Here is a 25,585-nt window from a genome sequence, read left to right on the forward strand (position 1 = left end):
AAGTGGTAATCCACTGGGTCTTGTCAACTGTCTGCTGAGAGTCTGCTGAGAGGCCATGGAAGTGGGAATAGGTTTCCCTTTTCCATAAGGGCCCTCCATTTTCAGTTTTCATGGGGCCCCACATATTATGTAGTTGAACTGGCTTAATCTGCTCAGCATTAGATAGGTCAGCATCCTACAGAGTTAGGGGTGCCCTGAAGAGGGAAATCAGAGTTCAGTGTCTATGGAACAAACCATGACAGAACAGAACTCTGTTCTGGAACAGTGCAAAGATCTGTCTGTCCCTCAAAGTCTTTCCTTCTAGCGTTAAGTACCACAACATACATAAAGAATCTATTTTCTGTGTTATGTAGACAAATTACTTAACTTTTCTGGGTCTCAGTACATTATTCTGTCATTTAGGAATAATAAGACCCCTGTCATAAACCTAAAATGAGAACATAGGTAAGTACTCAGAACAGTGCCAGAGACTAGTAGCTGTTAAATACATTTTAGTTGCTATATTATGATTATAATTCATTGCAGATTCTGAAAGCAGCTGCCAAAGGATTTTGGATAATACTTTCAAGGGCACACATTCTAATAAACTCATTTGGAATTTCAGTCTCCAGGGATTTGTAGGGGGGCTCTCAAATTTGCTAGAAATTTTCAGGAGAGGAAAAGAGCTCTGGTAGAAGAAAATTATATCAGGAGAATAGGCCTTGGTTGTGTCCATCCTAATAGCACCTCCACAGTAGCTGCTTAATGGTGAAGTTGTGCAAGGAATAAGAGAGCACTCCAGGTGACAGATACTTACTCACTGTTTTGCTGGAATGATAGAAAGCAGAAGACTGAATGTGGAAGTCAAAGTATGCAATGTGCAGACCTGAACCACTCTCTGTAGTCAGGGATGGGCACTTCTCACAGCACTAACCTCCTGCTGGTGGTCATCACTAATGCTTTATTCACAGAACAAAGCAGGCTGCTGAACTTACACAGCTTGGTGCTCCTGTGGAAATACTCGAGTACTCTTTGCATTCCCAGAAAGTAAAGGAAGCTATTTGGCCCATCTCTATTCTTTTCACAAGTAGTTATTATTTTCATAAACATCATGAGCACTAGCTATGTATGTTTTTTAATCTTCTCCTTATAAGCATCAAACAAGGCAGCCACGCCCACTTTAGAGGTAGGAAATCTCAAGGCTCAGCTGAATTAAATGGTTTAACCAAGACTTTCCAGTTAGAGTTTCGATCCAGTTTTACCTGACTTCAAGATCCTGCATCTTATTTTAATCAACCCCAAAACTTCTCTCTCAGAATAAGTAAAGTACTCTTTGTAAGAGTAATTACAAGAGTAAATACTTGGGTGACTTCTGAGCACTGAATGTATGTTAACTCAATCCTTTCGACAGCCCTAGGAAGTAGGAGGAAGCTGAGGCATTTTACACAGGAGGAAACTGAGGCATTAGGTTAAATAAACTGGACAGTCATTCAGCCAGTAAATGAGAGTCAGAAAATAAATAAAATTCAATGTGGCTTCAGATTCAAGGTCAAACAATAGGCTACATAGTCAGAACTGTATAAAAGTATTAACTATAAAAGTACAATTTAATTTTCTAAGATAATATATGAAGACATATGTCCAGATGAATGTCCTTCAAAGTATTAGCTACTTGGGAGGCTGTGGTTTGTAGCCAGCCCTAAAAAAATAGTTCACAAGTCCTTATCTTTAAAATAACCAGAGCAAAATGGACTAGGCATGGCTCAATCAGTGAAGCACCTGCTGTGCAAGTGGGAAGCCCTGAGTTCAAACCCCAGTTGCACCCCTAAAAAATGTTTTTGCAATTTCAGATCCTGTGCAAATAATGATGGTACTAATAGTAATAGCAGCTAAATTAGCTTTCATTGATTTAGTTGCCTGTCACTGTGTCACTGTTTTACATATGCCATCTTGTTTAATGCATATGAGAATATCAACAATCTATGGAACAGATTGAATTACTGAGGTCAAGAAAATTTAAGTAGTCTGCTCCATGTCACACAGCACTTACGTGATGGTTCTGGAATGAACTTGGTCTGAGTTCAGAACCCACACTCTTTACTATTAAACTAGCACGCTGTTCTTTTAGATATTTTTAATAGTGGTAAACTTTATCTTCAGAGAATAGACTGGAGTTGTAGTTGGCAGAAGTTAAATGGATGAAGCGCTGAATTTTATGTACTTGAGATTTGTTTTCAGTTAAAACTATCATTTGATGAAAATACAGAGTACTTTTTCTCTTGTGGATTTATAGATTATCTAATGTCATTTCCCAAAGGACAGATCAACACATGACTGGACAATGGCATCCTCATGGCAAGCACAGATTCTTGACTTTGGAGGGACATTTACTCACGGGCATATTTATACTTCAGCATAATATTATGGAATATTTGACACTGAGTGTTCACAGTGGAAATGGTGACCACATACATCCCACGTGCCTACTGGATTTGCAGCATGATACGTGCGAGCACATTCAAGCACCCTGTGAAGACAGGGGGAGTCCCAGTCCATTATGGTTACTGCCCAATTAGCTACTTCTTCACTTCAGCACTTTTCTTACAGGGAGAACATGTATGACTTTTAATGCATGACTCCAGAGGACCCTCAGTGTATATAGTTCAGTCCCATATGGGAACGTGCTGATTAGGGGATCCTTGGTGACCATCTGTGGGCAAATATATCCCTTCAGTGGGTGAGAAAGCTGACAATCTTCACTTTCCATAGTTTTGTGTAGGTGAAGACTAACTAATAACCTATTCTTTGCTTTTCCAGGCCTTGTTGGAGGTTACATATAGCGTCCTTTCTTTCCAATAAATAACTCAAAATTGGTTTTAACTTAATATATAACTCAAAATTAATTTTCTTAAGGAAGAACTGTAAGAACACCTCAGTTAGCCATGCTGGTAAAGAAGTTACTGCAGTAGGGGAGGGAGAAGAGGAGAAAGAGAGGGGAGGATAGAGGAAAGAAGAGAGAGGAGACTTCATTGCAAAATTTTAAACTGTAATTCTGTGAGGTGGCACCCCTTGAATTTTGTAGTGTGCTGAAATCCTCCTCTCCAAACTCAGAACACTATGGTGTTCCTAAGAAAAGGTACTTTCAACTGCTTCACCCTCAGCAAGCTCTCTTAACAGTTAAAAGCAAGCTTGTTGTACTATGCCATTTCTAGGCTTTTCCAAATACGTGCTTTACTTCACTCCTTGCACAATCTGTCAGACAAGTAGGAAGTGGCCTGTGATGAGAACTGAAATTTAAAAGGGACAACTCCTAAAAGTAAAATTTGTATCCTTCCTCATCTCTATTAAAAATTCCTTTCCATAGAGAACATTACTGAACATAGCTTCTTTGACAAAAAAAGCATTTGATATGGATGGCAAGGTCTCTTGTTAGAATTAGGAAGGAAATAGTCTGGGATGATCATTTCTGTCTTAAATGGAGAGAAATGGTACTTACTAATAGAACAAAACAGAAACCAAAGGGCGGAAAATGGATTTAGAAAAAAACCTAAATGGATGAGACACAGGAAATAACCTAGTAAACAGTGAATAACTGTAGAAAATGAGCCAGACGCACACAGACATGTACCGCATGACCTGTCTTTCATCTGGAAGCTAAAAAAGTTGACCTGAATGTAGAATAAAGATTAGTAAGAGATTAGGAAGAATGTGTGTGTGTGTGAGGAATGGCTGAATTTGAATGCTGTGTATATGTTTGGAAATACCACACGGACCCTTTTATATTACAATTAATCATGTTAATCAAAAATTAAAAATACTAAAAGTGATTTGTCTTATTACTAATTACAGTGGTTACTGTGACCTCATACTTTTTTAAATCCCAGGAGGAAGTACTTTATCTACTTTATACAGTAAGAGGTAAGACACACAAGAGAAGATAAGAGGTAAGACACACCACATCAGGAAGTGTCAGAGTTGAGGCTAGGCCCAAGGACCAAATCCCAGGTTCTTAGCCACTCCTCTGCAGGACAGGAGGTGGCATCTGGGAATGAATGATGGATTTTGTGATTACCATGGCTTTGTTGGAATGGCCACCTCCTTGGAACTCAATGGTCCCAAAAGCATCCGTTGGGCTGAGCTGAGTATGTTTGCTGATGGACCACTTCTCAGACTGGATGTCATTTCGGGAGAGGCGACTTTCATTTTTCTCATTCTGAAGCACAGAGATACTGGGAGTGAGTCCAACATGCTGGCCTATTAGACGACCACAGCAACACCTGTAACATAAGAGGTTAAAAGTGAACCTTTTGGATCAGCACTACTGGAATACACACTTCAGCCAGCCTATGGTAGAAACCTACAATTCATGTGACCCATGTCAATCACTTCTCAGGTGAGCTCCCATAAAGTGGAGAATGAGGCAAATGGTGAACTCAGGCTTTCTGTGACATACATATCTGCTCTTCTTTTCTCCTCTGCCATTTTCTTTTAGCTGCATAAGCTACAGCAAGTCTCCTGCCCCTCGCCATCCATACCTTTTGCACGTGGTATCTTGTTCAAAGCAGGACACCTGTGAGTCAAAGTTCTTTAGATTGTTCTACTTCTCACTCTCCTGTCTGTCAAATCTTGCATGAAGGATACTGAAGAACTTTGGAGGAAGAATTTTAATATGCTCATTTAAATGAGCAGTCTTGCTTAAACGTGAGTCACAACCTAACTTGTCATTTTCCAATTGACGTTTGCTGTCAAATACCCAATTCTGAGAATAAAAATTTGCAAGCTTAAGTATTCTTGAAGGAATGGTGAAAAAACATAAGATATTTGAAAACTTAAAATTTGTTTCTTCCATCATGACTATATCCTTCATAAATTACTACTTTCACTATTACAATCATTAGTAATGATAGTTATAACACAGTTACCCTTTTTTAAGACACTAAAACTTAGGATTTATTTTATGATGAAATATTACAGTTCTGAAGATTAGGTAATTTTTCCCAGGGTATAGAGCTGGTCCGTTTGACTATATAATCTATATTTGAAACTGCTTTATTAAATTGCCCATTTATAAAGGCATTTCCAGATATAGATGTGCTACTTTATCCCAAATGATTTGTATTTTATGTACTGTGGATCTTATGGAAGGTAAGTCAAGTGCAAAATTGTGCGGTGGAATCTGAGGGTCTGAAGTGTCATTACTAATCTGCTAGGAGTTTTTTTTTAAATATCTTTTTCATAATTGCATAGCATGTTGGTATAGACTAAGCATTTTGGTAAAATACTGATAAGGAAAGATTATAATCATAACAAATATATGACCCAGTGTTATATACAGTGATTAGTTCCTTCTGCAATATCAGATCTGTTATTCTGTAGAGACTCTTAAACTAAGAATTAACTGTGGATATAGCATCTCATGTTCTATATATGTATACATATATATATATTTGTTTAAAAAATGTCCTGCAGTATAAAACTCAGAGATCTTTAATTTGACAGTGGTTGCCTTGCAAGGGTAGTGACTGTTATTATAGTTCATTCCTATATTATTACTTCACATTCTTGATGCATTAGAACAGCAAGATTACCTATGGGGGTCTTTGGTGCTGGGTATGATGTGAACACATTCTCTTTTATAAAATGCTCTTTCTATCCAAGATTTCTGAGCCTGAAAAAGAGACAGAGAAGAAAGATGAGCATAATCTTTAAATGCTTTTGACTAGGAAGCAAAATTTCATAATCAATTACATGGTAGACTGGTATATCATAAATGGAATCAAAATTAGGGATATTTTGCACAACAACACTGCATATAATAAAATCCATGACTCCTAGATCCTGCTAATTAGGTTAACATAATAATTTTGAGAGCTAAGGGAAATAGCCAAGCTAAAAATGTTAATGGAAACATAAAAATTCATAATTTTTTTGTGGTGCTGAGGACTGAACTCATGGCCTTGCACATTCTAGGCAAGATCTCTGCTACATCTCCAGCCCTTCATAATGAGGTCTGAAGGTCAGGGAAAATGAATTTGGAAGGGTAGAGTGTTATGTTTGCAAATTTACAGAAGTCAAATTTTCAGTGGTAGGAAGAAATACATCTAAATGAGAATAAGATTTTCATGGCTAATCACCCATTAGATTTTCTTTACAGAAGGAAAGAAAAATGGTGGGGGAATTATACAACTCAAAAGTCCTAATCCATCACCATGCTTTTTCTAAAATCCAAATTAGTAATGCTTAAACACAGAGAGGGAAAAGGAAATGAAAACATGAGGAAGATGAATGCTTTCATCATAGTCCTAAATGTCACAGGTAATGACTTGGGAAAGACATAACACTTTTTCATCTACTTTTCTTTCCTCCCACATGCCGTTAAGCACATAGAGCAAATATAGCTTCTCAGAATGGGCATTGTTGGGACTGTCCACTCTGAAGTACTACGACTGAGATTGGGTTCCCAGATGGACAAAGGCTATTCCAGCAAACTGTAGAATCATTGTTCCAAAGCAGACTGTCTGTCCTGCATCCCTCCACCCCTTTCTTTCCCACCATTTGAAATAGTAGATAAGTCTCCCTTGAAATACAAGAAGCTCTTCAGAAAATTCCTTTTCTAAGCATTTAAGATGGGAATTGCTAGATCAACCTGTAAAGTTATTTCCTTATGGTATCATCTTCCCTGTAACCCAGCATCAGTTCTAAATTCATATTCTTAAAATATGCAGGGTTAAAGCACAACTGAGCTGTTTACTTGGCCTGTCTCAATCACTGATGTGAACTGTTACCAGCTCCCATATGTTGGTTGTAATTAATCTTAATTCTGCCTGGACTCCAATGTCTATAAGAGCTGTGTTGAGTCTGACTTGCCCCCACGCCCTTGATCTCGCACAATGGAGGTTGACTCAAGCAGGTTGCATGGATGACAGTAGTTCTTTTATCTTTGTGACAATGCTCATTTTACCAGTGGCAACATGAGGGATGGTTGAGGGCCACCAACGAAGTGCATCCTGTTTTAGTGATGGTCACAATTGATCACAATGGGTGTCCTTACATGGTGTGCATGTAAAGATGTACAGAGATCCGTAAGTCCAGATAGACCTCTGTACCCTCACGCCACAAAGGTAATATTTTCAGTTTTGTTTGTCAGCTGGCCATGAAAACAGCCTATTCTCAAAGATTTCTCAAACACATAGGAAAAAAGAGTGGCTCCATCTTTGCAACAGAAACGAGCTTAAATAGTAAAGATAACCAGGCTTTATCTTTGCAAAAAGCCTGTAAGGTAAACTATTCATAGGCCACAATTTTCCCTAGACACTGAATACTTTCATTGATAATATCTCTTGGCAGGAAGATGGTAAAATGTTCCTCAGTGGACATTTGAAACCCACTTACCCTACACCTCGGGAAACAGAAAAGGGAGAAAGAGCTTTTTTTTTTGGTAAGGGTTCACTCTATTCTGACAAGCTTTCAAAGGATCTTTTGGAGAAAGCATCTGTGAAATCTAGGGCATCCTTGAGAGGCATTTAAAAAAGCAGTATTATGGGTAGAATGTGAGGTTTGTGGTTGGAAAGAGTGGTATGAGTAGGAGTTGACATGATTTCTTTGATCCTCAGTTTTTTCATCTATAAAATGGGCACAGCAGGAATGCTTGACACACAGGGTTGATAGCACAATTTGGGGAATATCATGATTTCATTTCAAGGAGATGGGCCAGTTTTGGGTTGATCTGGTACTAAAAGTTCAGATGGAAGTTCAGATGAGGGTACTATGAAATTCCCATAGCAAGGACCAAGGTTGACCTCACTTGGACTGGGGATGGTAGAATACCTAGTTGGCCATGACTAAGGTGTAACATGTGGATCATCAGCTACTTTGTAGAGTTTTCTGATAATCAAACCAGGCAATTCAGATAAAACACCTGGCATACAATAAGAGTTCACTACGTCCTAACAATGGCTGATATTTTTTAAGGACTCATTATGTGCTTAGCCTAGATCTTCAGAAGAACTCTATAAGGGAAGTACTAACATTTTTTTTTTAGTTTATGTTTAACTTTACTAAATATAGTGCTCATTGTATATTTAGAGTCCCAACTTCTTAGGAATACATGAAATTAAGAGTACTGTTTTTTATTAAAAACCAAATGAATATGCAATACTTAAGTGTTTACTTTATGAAGAAAATAAATTAAAAATCCATATGCTTATGCACGGACAACTGAAGAAGTACTAATATTCTAGCATTTTACCACTGAAGAAATTAAGACAGAAATGCAACAATTGAGTTTTAAAGCCAGGGCTTGAACTTGAGCAGCTTGACTTCAGAGCTCACACTTTCACCCATGTTGCTACACTGCCTCTCCAAAGGAGAGACTATTGACACTAAACATCCTTGATGTGGGCAGTGGTCACCTGGACATGCCTGGGAGTGCTTTTGCCTTGGGACCAAGCTGGACGTCTAGTGATACACCTAGAACCAGTCAGACTTGAACTTTTGCTGTCTCACCAACATTTTCCTGTCCTCACATATGGAGTAAGGAACACTTTGCTGTCTGTTCTGCCCTTTCTCCTTGGGGTAAAGCATGTGGGTGGGACACTAAGAGGACCTCAGAATATGAGAAGGAAGGTGAAGTCATTATCATGGCAATAGAAGGAAATTAAATCACAGCATGATTGTTAGGAATCCAGCGGACCTTGACAAATGGATTACACTTTTCAAAGACACCATCTTTACTTTTTCTCTCCTAGGTCTCAATTCCAATTTGGAAGGTCCTGGAAGTTTCTGTAAGATGATGTGTGGCAAAAATTACTACATATGGATTGTCAATGTGTTTTTTTTAGACCTTCAGTATAAAGTCAGATGGCTTGTGTGCAGTTTAGCAACTTAATTACTTTCTCAAAGGTGAAAAGCTGCACTATTGTTAGCAAAAGCATTGAGGATCTGTTTCTATTTCTTATTATTAGTGGATTAAGCATTTCCCTTGTCAAGGTATAGACAACAGAGAGGAAAACAGAAATATAAGGGAAAAGATCTTCTCATCTCTCATAATTGAATTAGATTCTTTCTGCTTTTGAGAAGAACAGTGTAATACATCATAAAAGAATACACACATAACACATGAGTTGGGAATTCTACAAAATATCATGCATAATGTACTATTCTCTATTGTGGGATTTGCTTTATTGGGCTTTTATTTGGGTCTTTAGTGTGGACAGATATTAGATTTTTAAAGTCATTTTCTTGGGAAGGGCATATTTGAATACTCATGGTTTTACTTGTTCCCTAAACTAATTCCCTTTTCTTTGTTCAAAGGCTTTGAAGTACTCTGCATGAAGCTTTATACTTTGCTCCAACCTCCAAAGAAGTTAGTGTGGAATGATTAGCTTCCTTGTTAGAAAGCATGAAATAATTTTGACGTGCCACCCTTCTAGCTGACCTTTTAATTCTCTTCTACTGTAAAATTTCAATGGACAGTTTGTCCTAATGTCTTTTCTTTTTAAATATGTTCCAGAAGTCTCCTGTCCTTTTAGAAAAGGTGGTATCAACTCTTGGAAAATCACTTTTATATGTTCTTTTCTAAAGGTAACATGTACACACAACCATGGCTGAGTTTGTGAAGGGCTATTTTCTTTCTGGTTTTTCTGCATTATCAGTCATGTGTGATGTGTAATAGGGTAGTGCTTTCCAAGGCTAATAATTAAAGGATACTTTATTCAAAACAAAATAAGGACATCCACATTTTGAACAAAGTATTAATGATTACCATCAAAGAATAAAGCAAATGTTAATTTGAAAATTACATGTACAGTAGAAAGGCCTCAAAAGTGATAGAAACCCCCCAAAGCTGTAATGAGTCATGAGTACATCAACCCAATCTTCTGTTTCCTTCCCCCCATACCATAAGGCAGCTTACAGCTTTCTTGGGAGTTACAGGATTTTATAAATTTAGATCTCTAGGTATGCAGTCCCTTAGCACACACCTTTTTATGCTCCTCCTAATACTCCTATTTGGGTCTAAAATAATAATAATAATGTATGGCCACCCATTTCTTTATTGCCTAAAAAAGAAAAACTAAGTCATTTCAGTTACACAGGTTTTACCTCTTTTTCACAAAGGCTGTGCTACCAACATTAGACTCCAAATTATTTTGAATCTTTTTCCTTTGCACTCCCTGCTAGCTATAGAATCGAGACCTTCTCCAGGAGGGAATGGTTTAGGAATATAAACATAGGGCATGTATTAAATCCCTCTTGAGAAAGTCTTTGAAAGTGCTATCATAATGTACTTTTTAACAGAGAAACTTAACAGGACAATAACCCAGACCAGTAATCACAAAATTAAAAAAACAGTACAGTAAGTTTCTAGAAAGAAATATAAGGGAAATTTCACCATGGCTTTGCCTGCCACATTCTCCTGTTTCAGAGGGACACACTGTCTTCATTAGAGCAAAACACCAAAGACCTAGAGGGACTGAATGTATTTGTTCACTTTTGCCTTTTGCTTTCCCTCAACAGCCCTCTGGGTAATCCTTTGGTTTTCTTCTAGGTCCCCAGATCCAACACTGAGAAGTTGAACAAGAGAAAAGTTAGCTGAAATCATTTTACCTGCACACTGATTCTGGCTGGTGGCAAAGGCAGTCCCGGGAGCGGCTCCTGTGGCTTTCATTTTGCTGTGGCTGAGGCTGGTCATCCTGTTACTAATGCTCTTATGACCGCCCACTAGAAAAAAGTCACTTGCTGGGCTCTTCCCCCAAGAGACGTTTCAAGTAAGCAATGAACTTGGGCAGATTAGCCCCTTGGAATGTGCTGCTGCTTCAGGATTAGCCTCACTAAGAATCCCATGAACATTCCATCCCAGTCCTCAAACACTGCTTGATTTGAGCATCTAATCTGACGCCAGAAGAAAAACAAATCCCCAGAGAGATCGGATTTAACTGGCACAAGTCCTAACAGGCTCCCTCTCCCCCTTTCTTTTTCCATTTTCAGAGAGAAAGCTTGTGAAAGTGTGATAAGGTGTTCTGAGTTCTGAAAGTTCAACTTTGGAAAGCAAATCCTTCTAAAGAAACAGTGTATTATTTCTCCAAGTAGTTTGAACACACAAGCAGTATTGTTCCACTGGCTGCAAAGGATGGAATGATAGCATTTCTTTAAAGAGGAACTGCTAAAACTCAGTGCTGCAAAAGAATACTGTAGTCCACAAACATAAGCCTAAGTAGAAAAAAGTTAGACCTTCTACCCCTTCTAGAATGTCAATAATTAAGCCTGCCTGATCACAAGTCTCACCCTGCTGCCCTTCCTTAATGGTTGCAAATTTATCGTTAGAAACCTACACTCTCCATTTATTAAAAAAGGATGAGCTGTGACCTCCATAGCATATGGATGAAGATTCAGAGTGATGACACTGTGATGTGCTTATCTGGTGTGTCCCAACTCAGAGATTCCAGCACCTGGCATTTAGTCACACAGGAAAGATTCTTTCAAAGGTCATCTAAGAAGGAATGTTTTTAAGATAATAGGAGTTTCTCCTCTTTGAATAGGGTAATAGGAGTTTTCCTATTTGAAAGGGTTCAGATTTCAACAAGGCAAAAATATTTTTAAAAGAATGAGCACTTCCTCTCCAAAGATTTCTCACTGACAAAAGTATGAATTGAAAGGTGGCATCCTTCACTTGTAAGGACTGTGATGGCTTTAAATCTGTGACTGCAGTGGGGTTTTGATTTTCATTTTTATATGATCTTGTGCCAAAGTGATGAACATGTGGACACTTAATAAAAATAATAACTGAATGACTTATTTCACACCTGGATTGGGTCCTGAGTCATTTCCTCAACTCTCTGCTTTTTTCAGGACTGATCTCCAAATTCCCACATTTTCTGGTCTCTCGCTTAGCAAAGTTTCCCCAGAGACAAGGGATAATAAGCCATCTTGTGACTTTCAACTGGAGAAACATTGCAATAAGCAAAACCCAAATGGAAATGGGGCTGTGCTTTCGCATTAAACGCACCAGGGAGGAAGGCCTTTGCCTATCTTCAGGAGTCAGCTATAAGCCTTAATAACATATATTCCGCTCCTTGGGAAACCTGTAACACTCCTAGGCAATCATACTAAAGCAATCATCAGAGATTTGAGCACAAAGATGTTCACTGTATTGCATTGTTTAGAATACAAAAATGTGGGAACCAATTAAGTTCATCAATAGGAGACTAAATAAATAAATTATACAGAGTTTATGCCACTTGGTGATCACAGTCTGGTTTCAGAATGTGAAAAGAGTCGGCCATAAAACAGTGTGAAAAATTACTCATTTTAAACAGATACACAGCTGATAGGAAACATTTAGAGGTGGTACGTATGGCTAGTTTTTTATTCCATTTGCTTTTTTCATATTTTCCAATGCTTCCTCTGTAATCATGTATGTCTAGTCAGAAAACTTTATTTTGTGTTCTCAGAAGTTTTTTTAACTGTCAAGTTTTATCTTTATGCTAAAAGGAAGTTAATGAGAAAATGAAGCTTAGGACTTGACTTAGGATGGAGACTTCCATGAAAAACGAGAAGGGCTCAGAGCAGGAAGACTAGGGACGTTTTATAATGTGCAGGGTGAGTTTTCTGGAGAGAGGAAAGAAGGAAAGAAAAGGAGAGGGGAGGAGGGTGATAAAGGTTGTTGAGGGACAGGAAGAGGCAGGAAAATGCCTGAAAGACCTACTGAGTCATCGTGAAGCTGTGAGCCTAAATGTATTGGTTGTAGACAATCTTTGCAATGTAAATCAGTTTAATAATTCAGCTACCTTCTTCACTGGACACTACTTCATCCTTCATCTTACTACTTTAATCTTGAGTTCAATCACATGTATACTGAGTTCTAAATATATTGCCCATGTATGTTTATACTCTAATCTCTCTAGCCTTATTTGCTTTTTGCTTATTTTCCTTCCTAAAGAGACATAAATATTCAATTGAAAACAGAATATGAGGCACTTCCCATGAAATTTACACCAAAAGCAAAAATATTGCTACCAGAGTCCTGGAAATTTTGTGTAAGTGCAAAAGGTAGCCCCATAGAAATTTTTTCCTATTAGGTAGTAGATGATGCTGAGGACCCTTTGGTTCAAGAAGGTAATTAGTTTCAAAGAGACTTGTAGCTCAAGGCCACACTGTGCATGTGGACCTCTGTAAAATCTTATGTATCACCCATAATGTACCTCCCAGAAGGGTATCCTACCAGCTTGTTTCACATGTAGTTTAGAGAGAATGTAACCTGAAGAGAAAGAGAAAACTACAAGTACAATATAAACTGGTTATTCTTCACTCCTGTCTTCAAGCATGAGCAGGATACCTCTTTTTCCCAATTCACCATTAACAAAACAGTACACTTGAAGAGAACTATTGGCACACAGCACAATTTTTAAAAAGTGAGACAGATTGTCTACCAGAAGACTCTAGATTTTGACATGGAAAACATGTTCCATTATTTTAAAGATGTGCAAAGCATTTTTATATGGTGCCCCCATTAATAATAATAAGAAAAGAGCATGACACAGCATTTTCTGAAAAGGACCAGATGGTACATGTTTTAGGGTCTTTGGGAACAATACTGTCTCTCTCATTATACTCAATTCTGTCACCGTGGCACAAAAACAGCCGTGGACAACACTTTCTTTGTTCTAATGAAATGAGGTGTGCCACAATTGGTGTGTGCTGGTCAATCCCTGGTACAAAAAAAAAAAAGATGTCTATATGATAGGGTGTCCAGGGAGGGTAGTAGTGGTCTTAAAATACAGGCTTTTGTGGTACCATCCCTCACTTGTCTTTGCTTTTCTTCAAGCATGTCAGGCAAGTTCTTTCCAGGAGCTTTTGTTCCTGTTGTTCCTAAAACCTGGACAGTACTACCCTCAGATGTCCCATAACTCACTCCCTCCATGCATCTATGCTCTCAGAAGTCCTTAGTGATGGTTTTATCTGAAAGTATACTGTGCCATTCTCTGTTCTTTTACTTCCCTCTTAACTCTTCATGTTTCGTGCCTTATGCCATGCCTCTATGTGTCTGTCTGTTGTTTGTCTGTGTCCTCCACTAGAAGGTAAGTTCCTGAGGGCAGTGGTTTTGTTTTGTTACTACACATAGAACTGTGGCACATAGTAAGCACATACAGGATTTAGGAAAGTCATTTGATAGTCAGTTCTTCCCCTGAAAAGTGATGGCATCAGATGGACTACTGTTTACCATAAAGGGATTTAAAGGTGGTACCCAGTTAGACATTTTCTTTTAATATTTGGCCTTACATCATTATATAATATACAAGCAATGGCTAAACTTGTGACTTAACAAATACAATTGCCTGAGAATATAATTTTTCTTCTTTTTTATGGATAAAAAATAATTTTTATTTTATTGTATTTACATTTACTCACGTGTATACATTGTTTGAGTCACCTCCCCCCATTCCCCTCCTTCCTTAAAGCTATGAAAAAATGAATTCATCAAAATATTTAATAAACTGGAGTAAAATGATTTGTAGATAAGAGAAAAATCACAAAGGTATCTGAAGGTAACTGAAGTTTAGGAAAAAGGATCAGTCTCTCTTAAATGTCCCTTAAACTCCTTGCTTTTATTGTAATGCATGAAAATAAATGTACTGTGTTTTTTACCATATGAGTTGCCATTGACTTATCAACAATACCAGAGGACCAAGGCAAAATCAGCTACTTCCAGAGCATGCCTTCACCATGTTCTTCCTACAGCACTGGATTATGCCATTGGCCGATCAGATTTGATCAGCTCAGCATTTAAAAACCTGCAGGACCTGACTCTGGAAGTATCAGATTCAAATCTTTCATTTTCCCTGCAAACCTCTGCATACTTTATGTTTTGGCAAACCAAATTACTGGTTGTGCCCGTAATGTACCATCCAGTTCTATACTTCTAAACCTTTGACCATGTGTTCCTTCATCTGAATGGTGAAGTTCTTACTTTCCTTTTTGGTAAATGCCTTTCTGTTCTTCAAAACACTGCATAAAATCTGACATTCTTTGAGAGGCTTGCTCCATGATCATTGCACCACTTCTATAACTTACTCATACCTCCATTAGGGGAAGAGCATGTGACATTCTAATTATGATTTTCATTTCAATAAGTGTAACCATTTTCTTCCAATTTCCACTGTATTTATACAGTATTCTATCTATTGTGGCATATCTAGGGTTTTGTAGCCGCTTCTTTTTTTTTATTGTTGTGCTGCGTGGAGGTACAGTGAGCATTTACCAAGGTTCTTACAATGTATCATACTTGAATTCACCCCTCCCCACTGCTCTCTTTCATCCCCCCTCCCCTGATTCCTGGAACAGTTTCAACAGGTATCATTTTTGCACTTAACATACATGCCTCATTTTCTTTTCTTCCTTCTCCTATTTTTTTTTTTACCAGTTTTTAGGGTGATATTAATTCCTCATTCCTAGAATTTACCTTTGAGGAATAATCTCTTTGTGGACTGAAATTATTTTTAATAAAATTTAATTCATAGTATCTCAACTTACATCATGTATCCCTTGATGTAGTAAAGTTAGATTGTGTTTTTATCACTTGATTGGGAAAAGATTCAATAAATTATACTTTATAATCATAAATTAAATTAAATGAATTATAAATTAAACTCATCTTTTATCAGTAGGTCCTGTTGTGTAAATTATACTTAAATATATCCAGATTTTCTAGGTAGAATGGTCATTCTACAGTCATTTTAATAAACGTTTTTAAGTATCTTTTCATGTTGCTTTGGAAATTTGTTTCTTCATTATGAAGCAATTAATCATTGCCTGACAATAACACATGATAAAGCATTCTATTGTTCACAGAAATGCTTTTGCATGTGGCATTTCCTACAACCTTTATAAGTCTGCAGTGGAAACACTGTAAAATTTCATTATACAAATTAGAAACTGGGGCCTACAGAGGTTAAAAGTCATGCCAAAGTTATATGTCAGTTACTGATTTAGCCCAATGGAACCAAAGGCCTGAGCTGTTTAGTTAGAACACAGAGAGCTCTGCACCCTTCATCTACTGTCTCTGATTTTAGGGATGTTGAATAATGCTTTTCTTCTTGCTGTGGTGGCATAAGTGCACTTTAGTCATTCTGAGTTTATTAAAATATACATAGTCATCAAGCTAAAAGACTGATGAAAACTGAAATGAAGATGTAGACCTCTACTTCAAAATTATCCTTTATATGATAACGGGTTATCCATCAGTTCAATAAGTCATTGCCATACTTAAGCATTCACATTCCATGCCCACACACTTGGGAACTTACTGCTTTTCTGGGTTAAAAGCAAATAATAACAGTAGTGTTTGTGCTATAAAATGGTACACATCTTTAAAAAAGTAGTAATAGGATTAACTTCACCCCAAGAAAGCTAAAATGAAAGACAAGATTATGACCAAAAATTATAAAAACACCATGAGACTGAGGTTTGACATCCTCCTCAGAAACTTAAAAATAATGGACTATTTGTTAGAAAACATCCCTGTGATGATGTCAGTGTACACCTGTGACCAGGAGGGTCTTCTGTACTCACGGAAGGCTGTGCCTCATCTTCCCACTTGGGAACTATATTTTATATCAAGTAAAGGCACAGCTTGAGCAGAACCATGTCACCTTTTATCCTTAATTCTGTTCAGTTTTCACAGCTCATTCCTGTACCATTCTGGTTTTGTTAGGAGTCAAAAAATGTGCTGAGTCATAAAATTAGAACATTTTATGTTAAGTAGAACTGTGGAATTTGTGTGACAAGCCATGTCAGATTCAGAGGCTGATTTCAATTTTGTTTAACTCTGCTGCCCTGGAAGGTTGAAGATGCTAAGAAAATCAGAGGGTGTGGATGGATAAATCACTGAAATAGTATTTGTAGTAAAATTGTCATATTAGGATTAACTACTAAAGAAATGACTGTTTCTGTGTGTCTGTTTCTTTCTCTCTTTCTCTCTCATGTGTGTGTATAAACTTTTATTTTATCATTAGTCATAGTACCTTAAAATTATTCTAGGTAGAGATACTGATTTAGTCTAATTTCACTCTTAGGGTCAAAGTCTTTATTATCACAAGGGTACAGACTTAATTTGGTTATAGGATTTTATTTCTGAAATCCTTATTTTTCTTTGTCCATTCAAAGCAGTACTAAGACAGAGTCTGTTGGAAGTATAACTGACTGATTAGGAGTCTCAAGATAAGTATCCTAGCCATGACTTGTTGACAAGGAGGCATGTGACCTTGGAGGAGAGTGACTTAATCTTGCGGATCTTCAAGGTCACCTCCAGCTGTTAGAGCTGAGTATTCTGGGACTCAAAATGTTGGAGCTTTTGTTAGTCCCTCATTAATGCACACAAAGTAGATTCATAGACTTTTTTAAAATAAGAGATTTAAAAAATCCTCTACAAATTCATAGAATTGTTATTCTTTTCATAACTAAGCAAGTCAAAATGTTGCAGAGCAGAAGGTTTTATGCCTATTGAGCACAAAGTACATAAGGAGATTTGAATTTATCAATAATCTTTGAAAGAATTCTCACTAGGCCCTAAGCATTCTCAAGAATGCCCCTAGTTAGCAATTCAGCACATACATAAAATTTTAACTTGGGTTCTTTAAGAACAGAACCTGGTATTTTCTTTCCCTTATCTACTACCAAAGGATAAATCAAATCTCAACAATCACTCAAGTCAAACTATGTAGATACTTTTTTTTTAATCTAACAATCAAGATTTAACTGGAGGAACTAAAGCTAAATCAGTTTCATTTGTATCATCAGAAGCAGCAACTTATAAGCAGACAGGTCTAGCAATACAAATGTAATGCTATTCCTGTTATTTGGAAATGAAAAAGTATCGTATAAGTTAATGCAGCAAGAATGTATTTCCATGTAATAGTCAATGTTCTTTGTCACATTACTGGATTACTAGTTAGAAAATAAAGACATCCACATAGATTCAGTCTCTGCAAATATTGTAATGTGACAGCTTTAAGGTTGATCAAGGCCTTGCTCCAAACACTGTCATTGTCTTTCCTTACATACTCCCTGCCAACATCTGTAACTTACTGATTATTCCTACCTTCATATATTAATATAAAATCTTTTTGGAAAATTTTAGGTTCCAGGAGATAGTGATCTATGTATTACCTTTCTGTAAAAATAATAATTTCAATTTGATACACATAGAAACGAGCATGAATTAAAAAGTAAGTACCATAAAAACACAGAGTTAATCTCCAATTTGTGTTCCAAGGGATGGCAATATGATTTCTTCTCTCTTCTGTTTTCCTACCACCTCATCCTTACTGTACTGTAGAGCTCCAATTTCTGAAAATTTGATGCCCAATTTAATTTCTGATAGCAAGAGTTTTCTGAGAGAAGCTATGCTATTTTAAAAAAGCATATGCTGGTTTCCTAATTGGTTGCCCAATCTACTCTTCACCCAGTGATAAATAATCTTTCCTTCCCTAATTAATAGACATTTAAAAGAGCAATTTTATGTTTCCAGAAAAATTGATCTTCCACAATTCCCCGTATTAGTATTTTGCATTCGTGTAGCATACTTGAGAAAATTATTGATAAGTTATTATTACATTGCTGTATTATTATTATCTATAATCCATAGTTTAAACCATGATCAGGTTCACTGTTAGTGTTGTAACAGGTCTATGGGTTTTGCAAAATGTATAATGTCAGGTTTCTATTATTCCACTACATATAGAAGAATCTAACTGAGGATCTTTTAAAATAATGTAGCTCATAGAACTCCATTTCCTACACCCCAAAATCATTCAGTGATTTCCTATTATTTCTAGAGTAAACTCCAGATTCCTAGTAGGTCTCAGAGTCCATGCTTGTTATATCCCATCTCACTTTTCCAAACCCTTTATACGCCAGACTTGCCCTTCTCACTATCTCCAGTAATATTAGCCTTCTTTTAGATTCCCAGCTGCTCAAAATAGATATGAGAAAAAAATACATTATAAGCCAGAATTTAATATGAAGACTACTTTTTGAAAAGAAACATTTTTCATGACCTGTGGTGGTGGTGAAGGTTGTGGGATCGGGTGCAACTTGGTATTCCAAAAATCAAATTTCATATGCAGCAGTTTCAGGACTAGGAACTTGAAGTTCTCTACAGATTTGTTTTATTTGATATTGTGACTTATTCTAAGATTCTTGTTTGACACACAAGGAATAAGCATGAAACTACTTTGCAAGTATGATAATTATAAAGTTATCAATCACTGGAAAGTCAGAGACAAAGCATCTTAGTTCATTTATAAATTTAAAACCTCAATTTCTTAAGTTTGTAAGATATCTTAAAAACCCTTCTTCAATATTTAGCAGACCACTAAGTTCTTTCTGATAAAAAATGCCGTGTTGCTAGCTGGTGATAAATTGCACAGGGAAAACACACACACACACACACACACACACACTCCCCTAACATTCCTGACTCTGGGATGCTATTTACATTATAGCACTATTTGTGACCATTCATTAAAACTGTCACTAGTGGTAAAGGCTTATACTATCGTGATAGATGATACCCTAAATAATATGTTTCTGTTGTTTGAGTTAATTTTCCCCTATTCCTTCTTTCTTTGAGTATCACATGGCACACGGATACATGTATTAACACGGTTAAGTAATGACTCTATGTGAGGCCAGAGTAGATGAAGAACAACACATATTTCCATGGCTCTTGTCCCACTTCAGGGTCCAATACTAAATGCTTGAAAGTGAGTTACTGTGAAAGTGGACATTCATTTCTACAAGCGTGCAAGTAACACAGGAGAGACCCAGGTAGAGGAAACACTTCTCTGTGCTTACAGTTCTAGTACAGAAATCTTTAAATAATCACTAAGAAGAAAATGCAAACAGAAGTTCAGCTATAGAATTGTTAATTGTGCATACTTCATTAAAGTTGATGCAACCTGTAGCTTGGACTGGAGTCATTATCTGGAGAATTTGAAAACAGGCAATCAGAGCTGTGCTTAGTTGTTTTACTTCATTTATTCACGCACTCAAAAATATCCACTGAACACTCACTCTGGAAAGCTCTTTTAGTTTCTGAGGAGGTAAAAAAGTTTATAAAGAGCTCCTCCGCTTTTAAGTTTATTCTGTGTTTGAGAATAATGCTTCTTAAATGACATATGATAAAAGATCATTTGAATTTTTTTTTAATCCATTACAAACCAACAGTTTTGTAAAATGCCATAAAATGTCCATATACTTGACTCTTATGGCAATGGGCAACTGCTATAGAAGTTTCTAAATGTGTATTCTCACTTTTTTTTTTTTTTTTTTTTTTGTGCTCTCATTATTCCCAAGTGGCTCACAGGTCAGCCCCAATTCATGGGCAGCATTTGGGAACTTGTCAGATGTGAAGTCTCAGGCTCCACTCCAGAGCTACTGAACTTTTTCTGGCCTGTTAATAAGGTCCTTCACATTACAAGTTGGGAAAGCACTGTTCCAGAGGGAAACCAGATGCAGTAAAGATAACAATAACATATAATACCAGCAACAATAATAGTTTTACTGACCTGCAAAAGGCCATCTAGTAGTCTGATTATTTTCACATCTTAGCTAATTTGAACCTCACCACAAACCTATAAAGCAAGTGCTTTTATTATGCTTATTTTGCAGGAAGGAATACTGAGGCATTAGAGGGTAAACTACAGGTTAAATGCCATTCAGTTAGAAAGCAGGGATATAGAATAATATCTGAAGTGACACACAGAAGTAGAGACATATACCAGGAGCACTCAGATCAGGGAAGAGCCAGTGGTAGGCAGGAGAACTATGTGAACTGGTCTGGCACATGGCTGATGCTGGTAGCAGAGAGGAGGCACTTAAATGATTTTTGTTGCATTTTACTGAATTAAATAACTTGTCCTTCTTATTTCCATAACTTCAGGGAGATGGTTTCAACTGTTCATATTCTTCTCATACACTCTTCGTTTTTAAGATTTAGCTTAAATTCTTTCTCTTCACATTTCTTCTAAATCTTTATAATGGAACGTGTTTGTTTCCTCCTCTGAGGAGGAAAATCTATCATAATTCATACTGTGCAGATTTTCATGCTATTCTCTGCACTCCTTTAGGGCAGGGACAATATCTATTTACCTTTCTATCCCCTACCTTGATTCCAAGTGTCTGGCATTGGGTAGAACCCAATGTTTGTTAAAATAATGAATAATATTATACACTTACCAAGAAAATAGATCACTCAATTGTGGATGGAACATTCCTTAAGATATTCATTGATGGAACAATTTGTTCTTCTATTTTACTGCACAAATAGGACTGTTGAGCCTTAAAATATCAGGGGAAATGTAACTGCCAATCTTAAAGTATTGAATTGACAAGTGATTATACTGAATTGCATATGTAGGATGCACACACACATACATACACTTGTCCATTTGATTATTATTTTGTTTGAATCTTGCAGACATACTGTAAGTTTTGTGTTTGCCAATTTTAAAATACAGATAACATGCTGGAAAACATTGGAAAAAAGAGTAATATATAAAAATATGTTAAATTTCTACCATTCCTTTTGTTGGCATTATAGTTTATTAACTCATTGGATGGATATTGGGTCCCTGCCACCAGTCTTGAATGTCTAGTCCTTCAAATTAGTATTTCGTGGTCTGAGGAAAAGATCTTAGGAAGGCTCTTGATGATCAAATGCTATTTTGGGGGTACAGAAATTCTTTTCCAGCCACTTGTTAGATGGTGTAATCACTCATCAGTTATGGGTTCCCACAATTTATTTTATGTTGTATTTCGCCTTTGCTCCAAATTTTCAAGCCTTAGATAATACAAGTTTAAATTATTCAAAATAATGGAGAAGAGTAGATTTTATTTCATAGGTAGTTTTTCTCTTCTTTTTTATTGTGCTGGGTGGGGGTACATTGTGGTATTTACAAAAATTCCTACAACAGATCAAATATATCATACTTGAATTCACCCCCTCCACATAGGAAACTTTTAAATGATGGTTTTTGCAGGTTTTGACTTATCCAAATAGGAAATTCCACATATTCTGTGTTAAAAAATAAAACTGTGTCAACAGAATCTTAAATGGATGGATTTTAGTTTCTGTTTGCATGGGCATGTATAGTTGTGTGGCCTGGATATGTTTAAATGCTTAATTCACTCTATAAGTTTGAGGACAAAATCCTGAAATGTTTTGTTCAGCTGAATTTCGCAGCTCCTTTTCTTCATGTTCTTAAATACCCATTTCTACTCTCATCTGTACTGCTCTGCTCATATTTTAACATGCACAACCTAACTGATCAAATCCCCAGCACATTGTTACTGCCAGCCTGGGCTTTTGCGTCAAATATCAATGTAAGTAATGTGGAGAACACACTTGAGAATCCTACGCTACTCAGTCAGTGACTGTCCTTCCAGTCCTCTCGTGCCTGGACTACTTAGAACTGAACAAAGGGGTGAGCTGGTAGTTTGCTTATGCTCTCAACTATGACAGGGGTCAAATTGATCTGTTGTCTCGGTTTCTCCTTTGCAGATATAAAGAATATTGTCCATCTTGTTACCTCACAAGGGACAGTGGTTGAGTCCTGATAAAAACAATAAAAACAATAAAAACCCTGGATTCCTTAAAGAGTGTCACCTGAGGACTCATCACTAGCTTGCCAATAGACTAAAATATTCTTTTAAGTTTTCTTTTTATACTAGTAGATGGCTGTACTTAAGCAGTTTTAAATTACATTCTTGTCTGACTTATACCTAAATATCAACTTTTTCTTTGATTAAATAAGTACCACATGAATTAGTCTGACCCTTCTCCCCCCTTAAAAAAAACCTATTAGGAATTTTCTGAGATTTAAGTAGCATGGAATTTGATTACACAGTACATTCTGGGGCTCAGCCACAGCAGGCCGTGGGTACCAGGCAGGCTGATTACAACTTAAGCATTGTTTCAATGTGATTTTGCAAAGGATTTCATTTAATGCAGATTAGTACATTTATTAAGCTGTTGATAATTGAAGCCTCTTAGGTTTGGTAAGTACCATCCAGTAAGGTAGATTAGTGGGGTTTAATTTGTTGCTCTCAAATAGCAAATGAAGACTTACTTGAATAATTACATCTCCTCTATGGGCTAATAAAAGGCGACAGTGTGATGGGGTTTCTGGCCATTTCTACATTTGTGCAGATTCCTTTAGACTATGAGTCTTAGAATTTCCTCCTCTCCCTCAAGTGATTCCAAAGTCCATCACCTGTAAATTGCATGGTTTAGGGGGAAGTTGAATATATAGTCAGATGAAACGTAAGCCATGAACGATTGAGTTGTGTCTAGCATTGTCCTAACTTTTCTACTGTTTCCTGAAAATTTCCATATCCTTGTCTAGATTATAGCTACTCTGAGGCTGGAGACTGTGTTTCTCATCTCACTCCTAAGTGATTAGTAGAGAACTGGCATAAAGGCTGTTGGTTTTAGCACAACAGATTAATGAATTATCTTAGATAACCATAAAGAATGCTCTGAAAATAACATTATCACCAAGTTAGTTCTATGAAGTTACTTTTAGCCAAAAAGTAAAGTAACTATGTTAGCCAAAAGTTCAGAGTTAGCATATTAAAGAAATCATACAATGAGTAAAATGATGATATTATTATTTCATAGATGTGACCACACAGAATACTTAACACAGGCTGGTAGAGTGAACACACAATTGTAGTATATTGGTATGACTGGGTCCTCATCTTTGTTGATTTGGTTATGTTTCCATACTGTCATTGCAAAATAAAGAGTCTGTATTTCTCTGGGACTCTTCACCTAGCAAAATCACAAGTCAGACAGTGAAAAATGCTATTTTGAGAACTACCATAAATTTTGCCTCTTAAATGCCAGCCATTTATAGTGGCAGGGAATCAATTTCTATGGTCAATCTTGGTTCTATTCCTGGATGTTAAAGTACTATTGAAATAGCAGGTATACAGACTTAGACCCCAGAAATGCTGGTTTCTGTTTTCATTGGCTGTTCAGCTATCTTAGCATTTTTCACTGTCTGATTTGTGAATTTGCTAGGCAAGGAGTCCCAGAGGAATGCAGACTCTATTTTGCAATGACACTACAATGCTCATGACTGAATTGACCAGTGAATCAGTGGTAGTGCCTAATTCAAGAGGAAAACAAAAAAATCACAGTCTAGCCACTACTTTGGACTTATAGACTGCCCCTAGAGAGAAGCTGACCAATCATATTCTATTTCTTGGAAATTTGAACTTCAAAACTGAGAGAAAATAAGCCAGAAAGCATAGGGAACTAATGTAGAGAAGTCTTGAGGTAGAAAAAGTTCCAAATTGAAAACACTTATAAGAATTAGCAGGGATGATGCAAAGAGCACAGGTATTGGTCAGAGTGCTCCATGGCACCTGTACAGTTAGAAGCAGAAATGCTGTGTATAAGAGAGAGAAATCAGGTAACTTGTGAGAGACAGAGAGATAATATCCTGCTTTCAGTTGCTTTTCCCTTTCCCATTCTTCTCAATTCCTGGGCTCACAATGATTTATTGTTCCCTGAAGTGGCTTGAATGATTCTCATCAGTACATCTAGGAAGAGTAATGGTGCACTCATATGAGGCAAAAGATACCAAGAAGTATTTCTTCAGAGTTCATGGATCTAGTTTTCAAGTGAGCATTTCATTTGCTCTACTTGACCCTGATGGTGGAAGAAACTGATACTCAGAGAGGGGATGTGAGTTGTGCAAAGTCAGGACTTAAAGCTAGCTCTTCCTACCTGGAAGACTCTGCACCCAAACACATCACACTCAGTCCTGTGTGTGGAAGGCAGAGTTACTTGGCTTCTAAGATAGGGTATTTTCATTTCTGGCAAGGGGCCAGACTTATAGGAAGAGTACAGAGAGCTGAAACAGTCCCTGGAACACCGGGGCAGGGTGCAAGGAGTTATTTTGTACTTCACACTGGTTGCAGTTTTAGCTCTGAATATTCTTGGGTCTTGGATGTTCTAAAGTTTCACCTAATGTAATTCATTTAAGGAATTTGATTTTTAGCATTTGAGTAGTTGAATGTATTAAAAAGCACTTAGGTATCTCAAGTCATACAGGGACATATATTTACAGTGTGATTCATCTCTACTTCTATCCTTTGTCATTCACAGTGAAGGGCTTCCTAGGACATCTGCTGTGTTAGAGTATGGTTTACAATGGTCCCTTGCACCAATAGGACCCAAATGCAAACTCTTCAGTGGCTTCTCTTTTTATTTTTTAAAATTATTTTGTTTGCTTTTTCTGTATGACAAAAGTCACGCTAATTCATTGAGGACCTTTTGGAAAATCATTAAGTAATAAGAGGAAAATGATTATTGCTTCTAACCCTGCTTCCCACTCAGAAAGAACTCTGGTAACCTGTTGGCATTTGTTTTTGGTAGAAAACTATAGAATCCTCTCCCAGCCTGCAGAGCAAATGTCAGGTTTCTCCCTGAGATGCAGTGACCTGGTGAAAGCATGCAGAACTGAATTAACCATTCATCTGAGAAAGTGCTAACCAGGCAAGTCGGGGCAGAAGTGGCAACAGCCCCAGCATGGGGCAA

At 37.1% G+C, this 25,585-nt stretch overlaps 1 protein-coding gene across 15 annotated transcripts in view; it reads right to left on the reverse strand.

Annotated features, from left to right (window-relative positions):
• Trpm3 (transient receptor potential cation channel subfamily M member 3) overlaps positions 1-25,585 on the reverse strand; it is an 835,737-nt gene that overhangs the window by 275,107 nt on the left and 535,045 nt on the right. For all 15 annotated transcript variants that reach the window (XR_012440467.1, XM_074052027.1, XM_074052024.1 and 12 more), the window contains exons 2-3: positions 5,568-5,647; positions 4,052-4,256 (exon numbers count right to left, since the gene is read on the reverse strand). Coding sequence is in view for 14 of the 15 variants with exons in the window: in XM_074052027.1 (XP_073908128.1) it covers positions 4,052-4,256; positions 5,568-5,647 (285 nt within the window). In the remaining variant the exon portion in view is untranslated. The remainder of the gene's footprint in view (positions 1-4,051; positions 4,257-5,567; positions 5,648-25,585) is intronic.

This window comes from Castor canadensis, chromosome 13 (assembly GCF_047511655.1).
Source record: "Castor canadensis chromosome 13, mCasCan1.hap1v2, whole genome shotgun sequence".
NCBI lineage: Eukaryota > Metazoa > Chordata > Mammalia > Rodentia > Castoridae > Castor > Castor canadensis.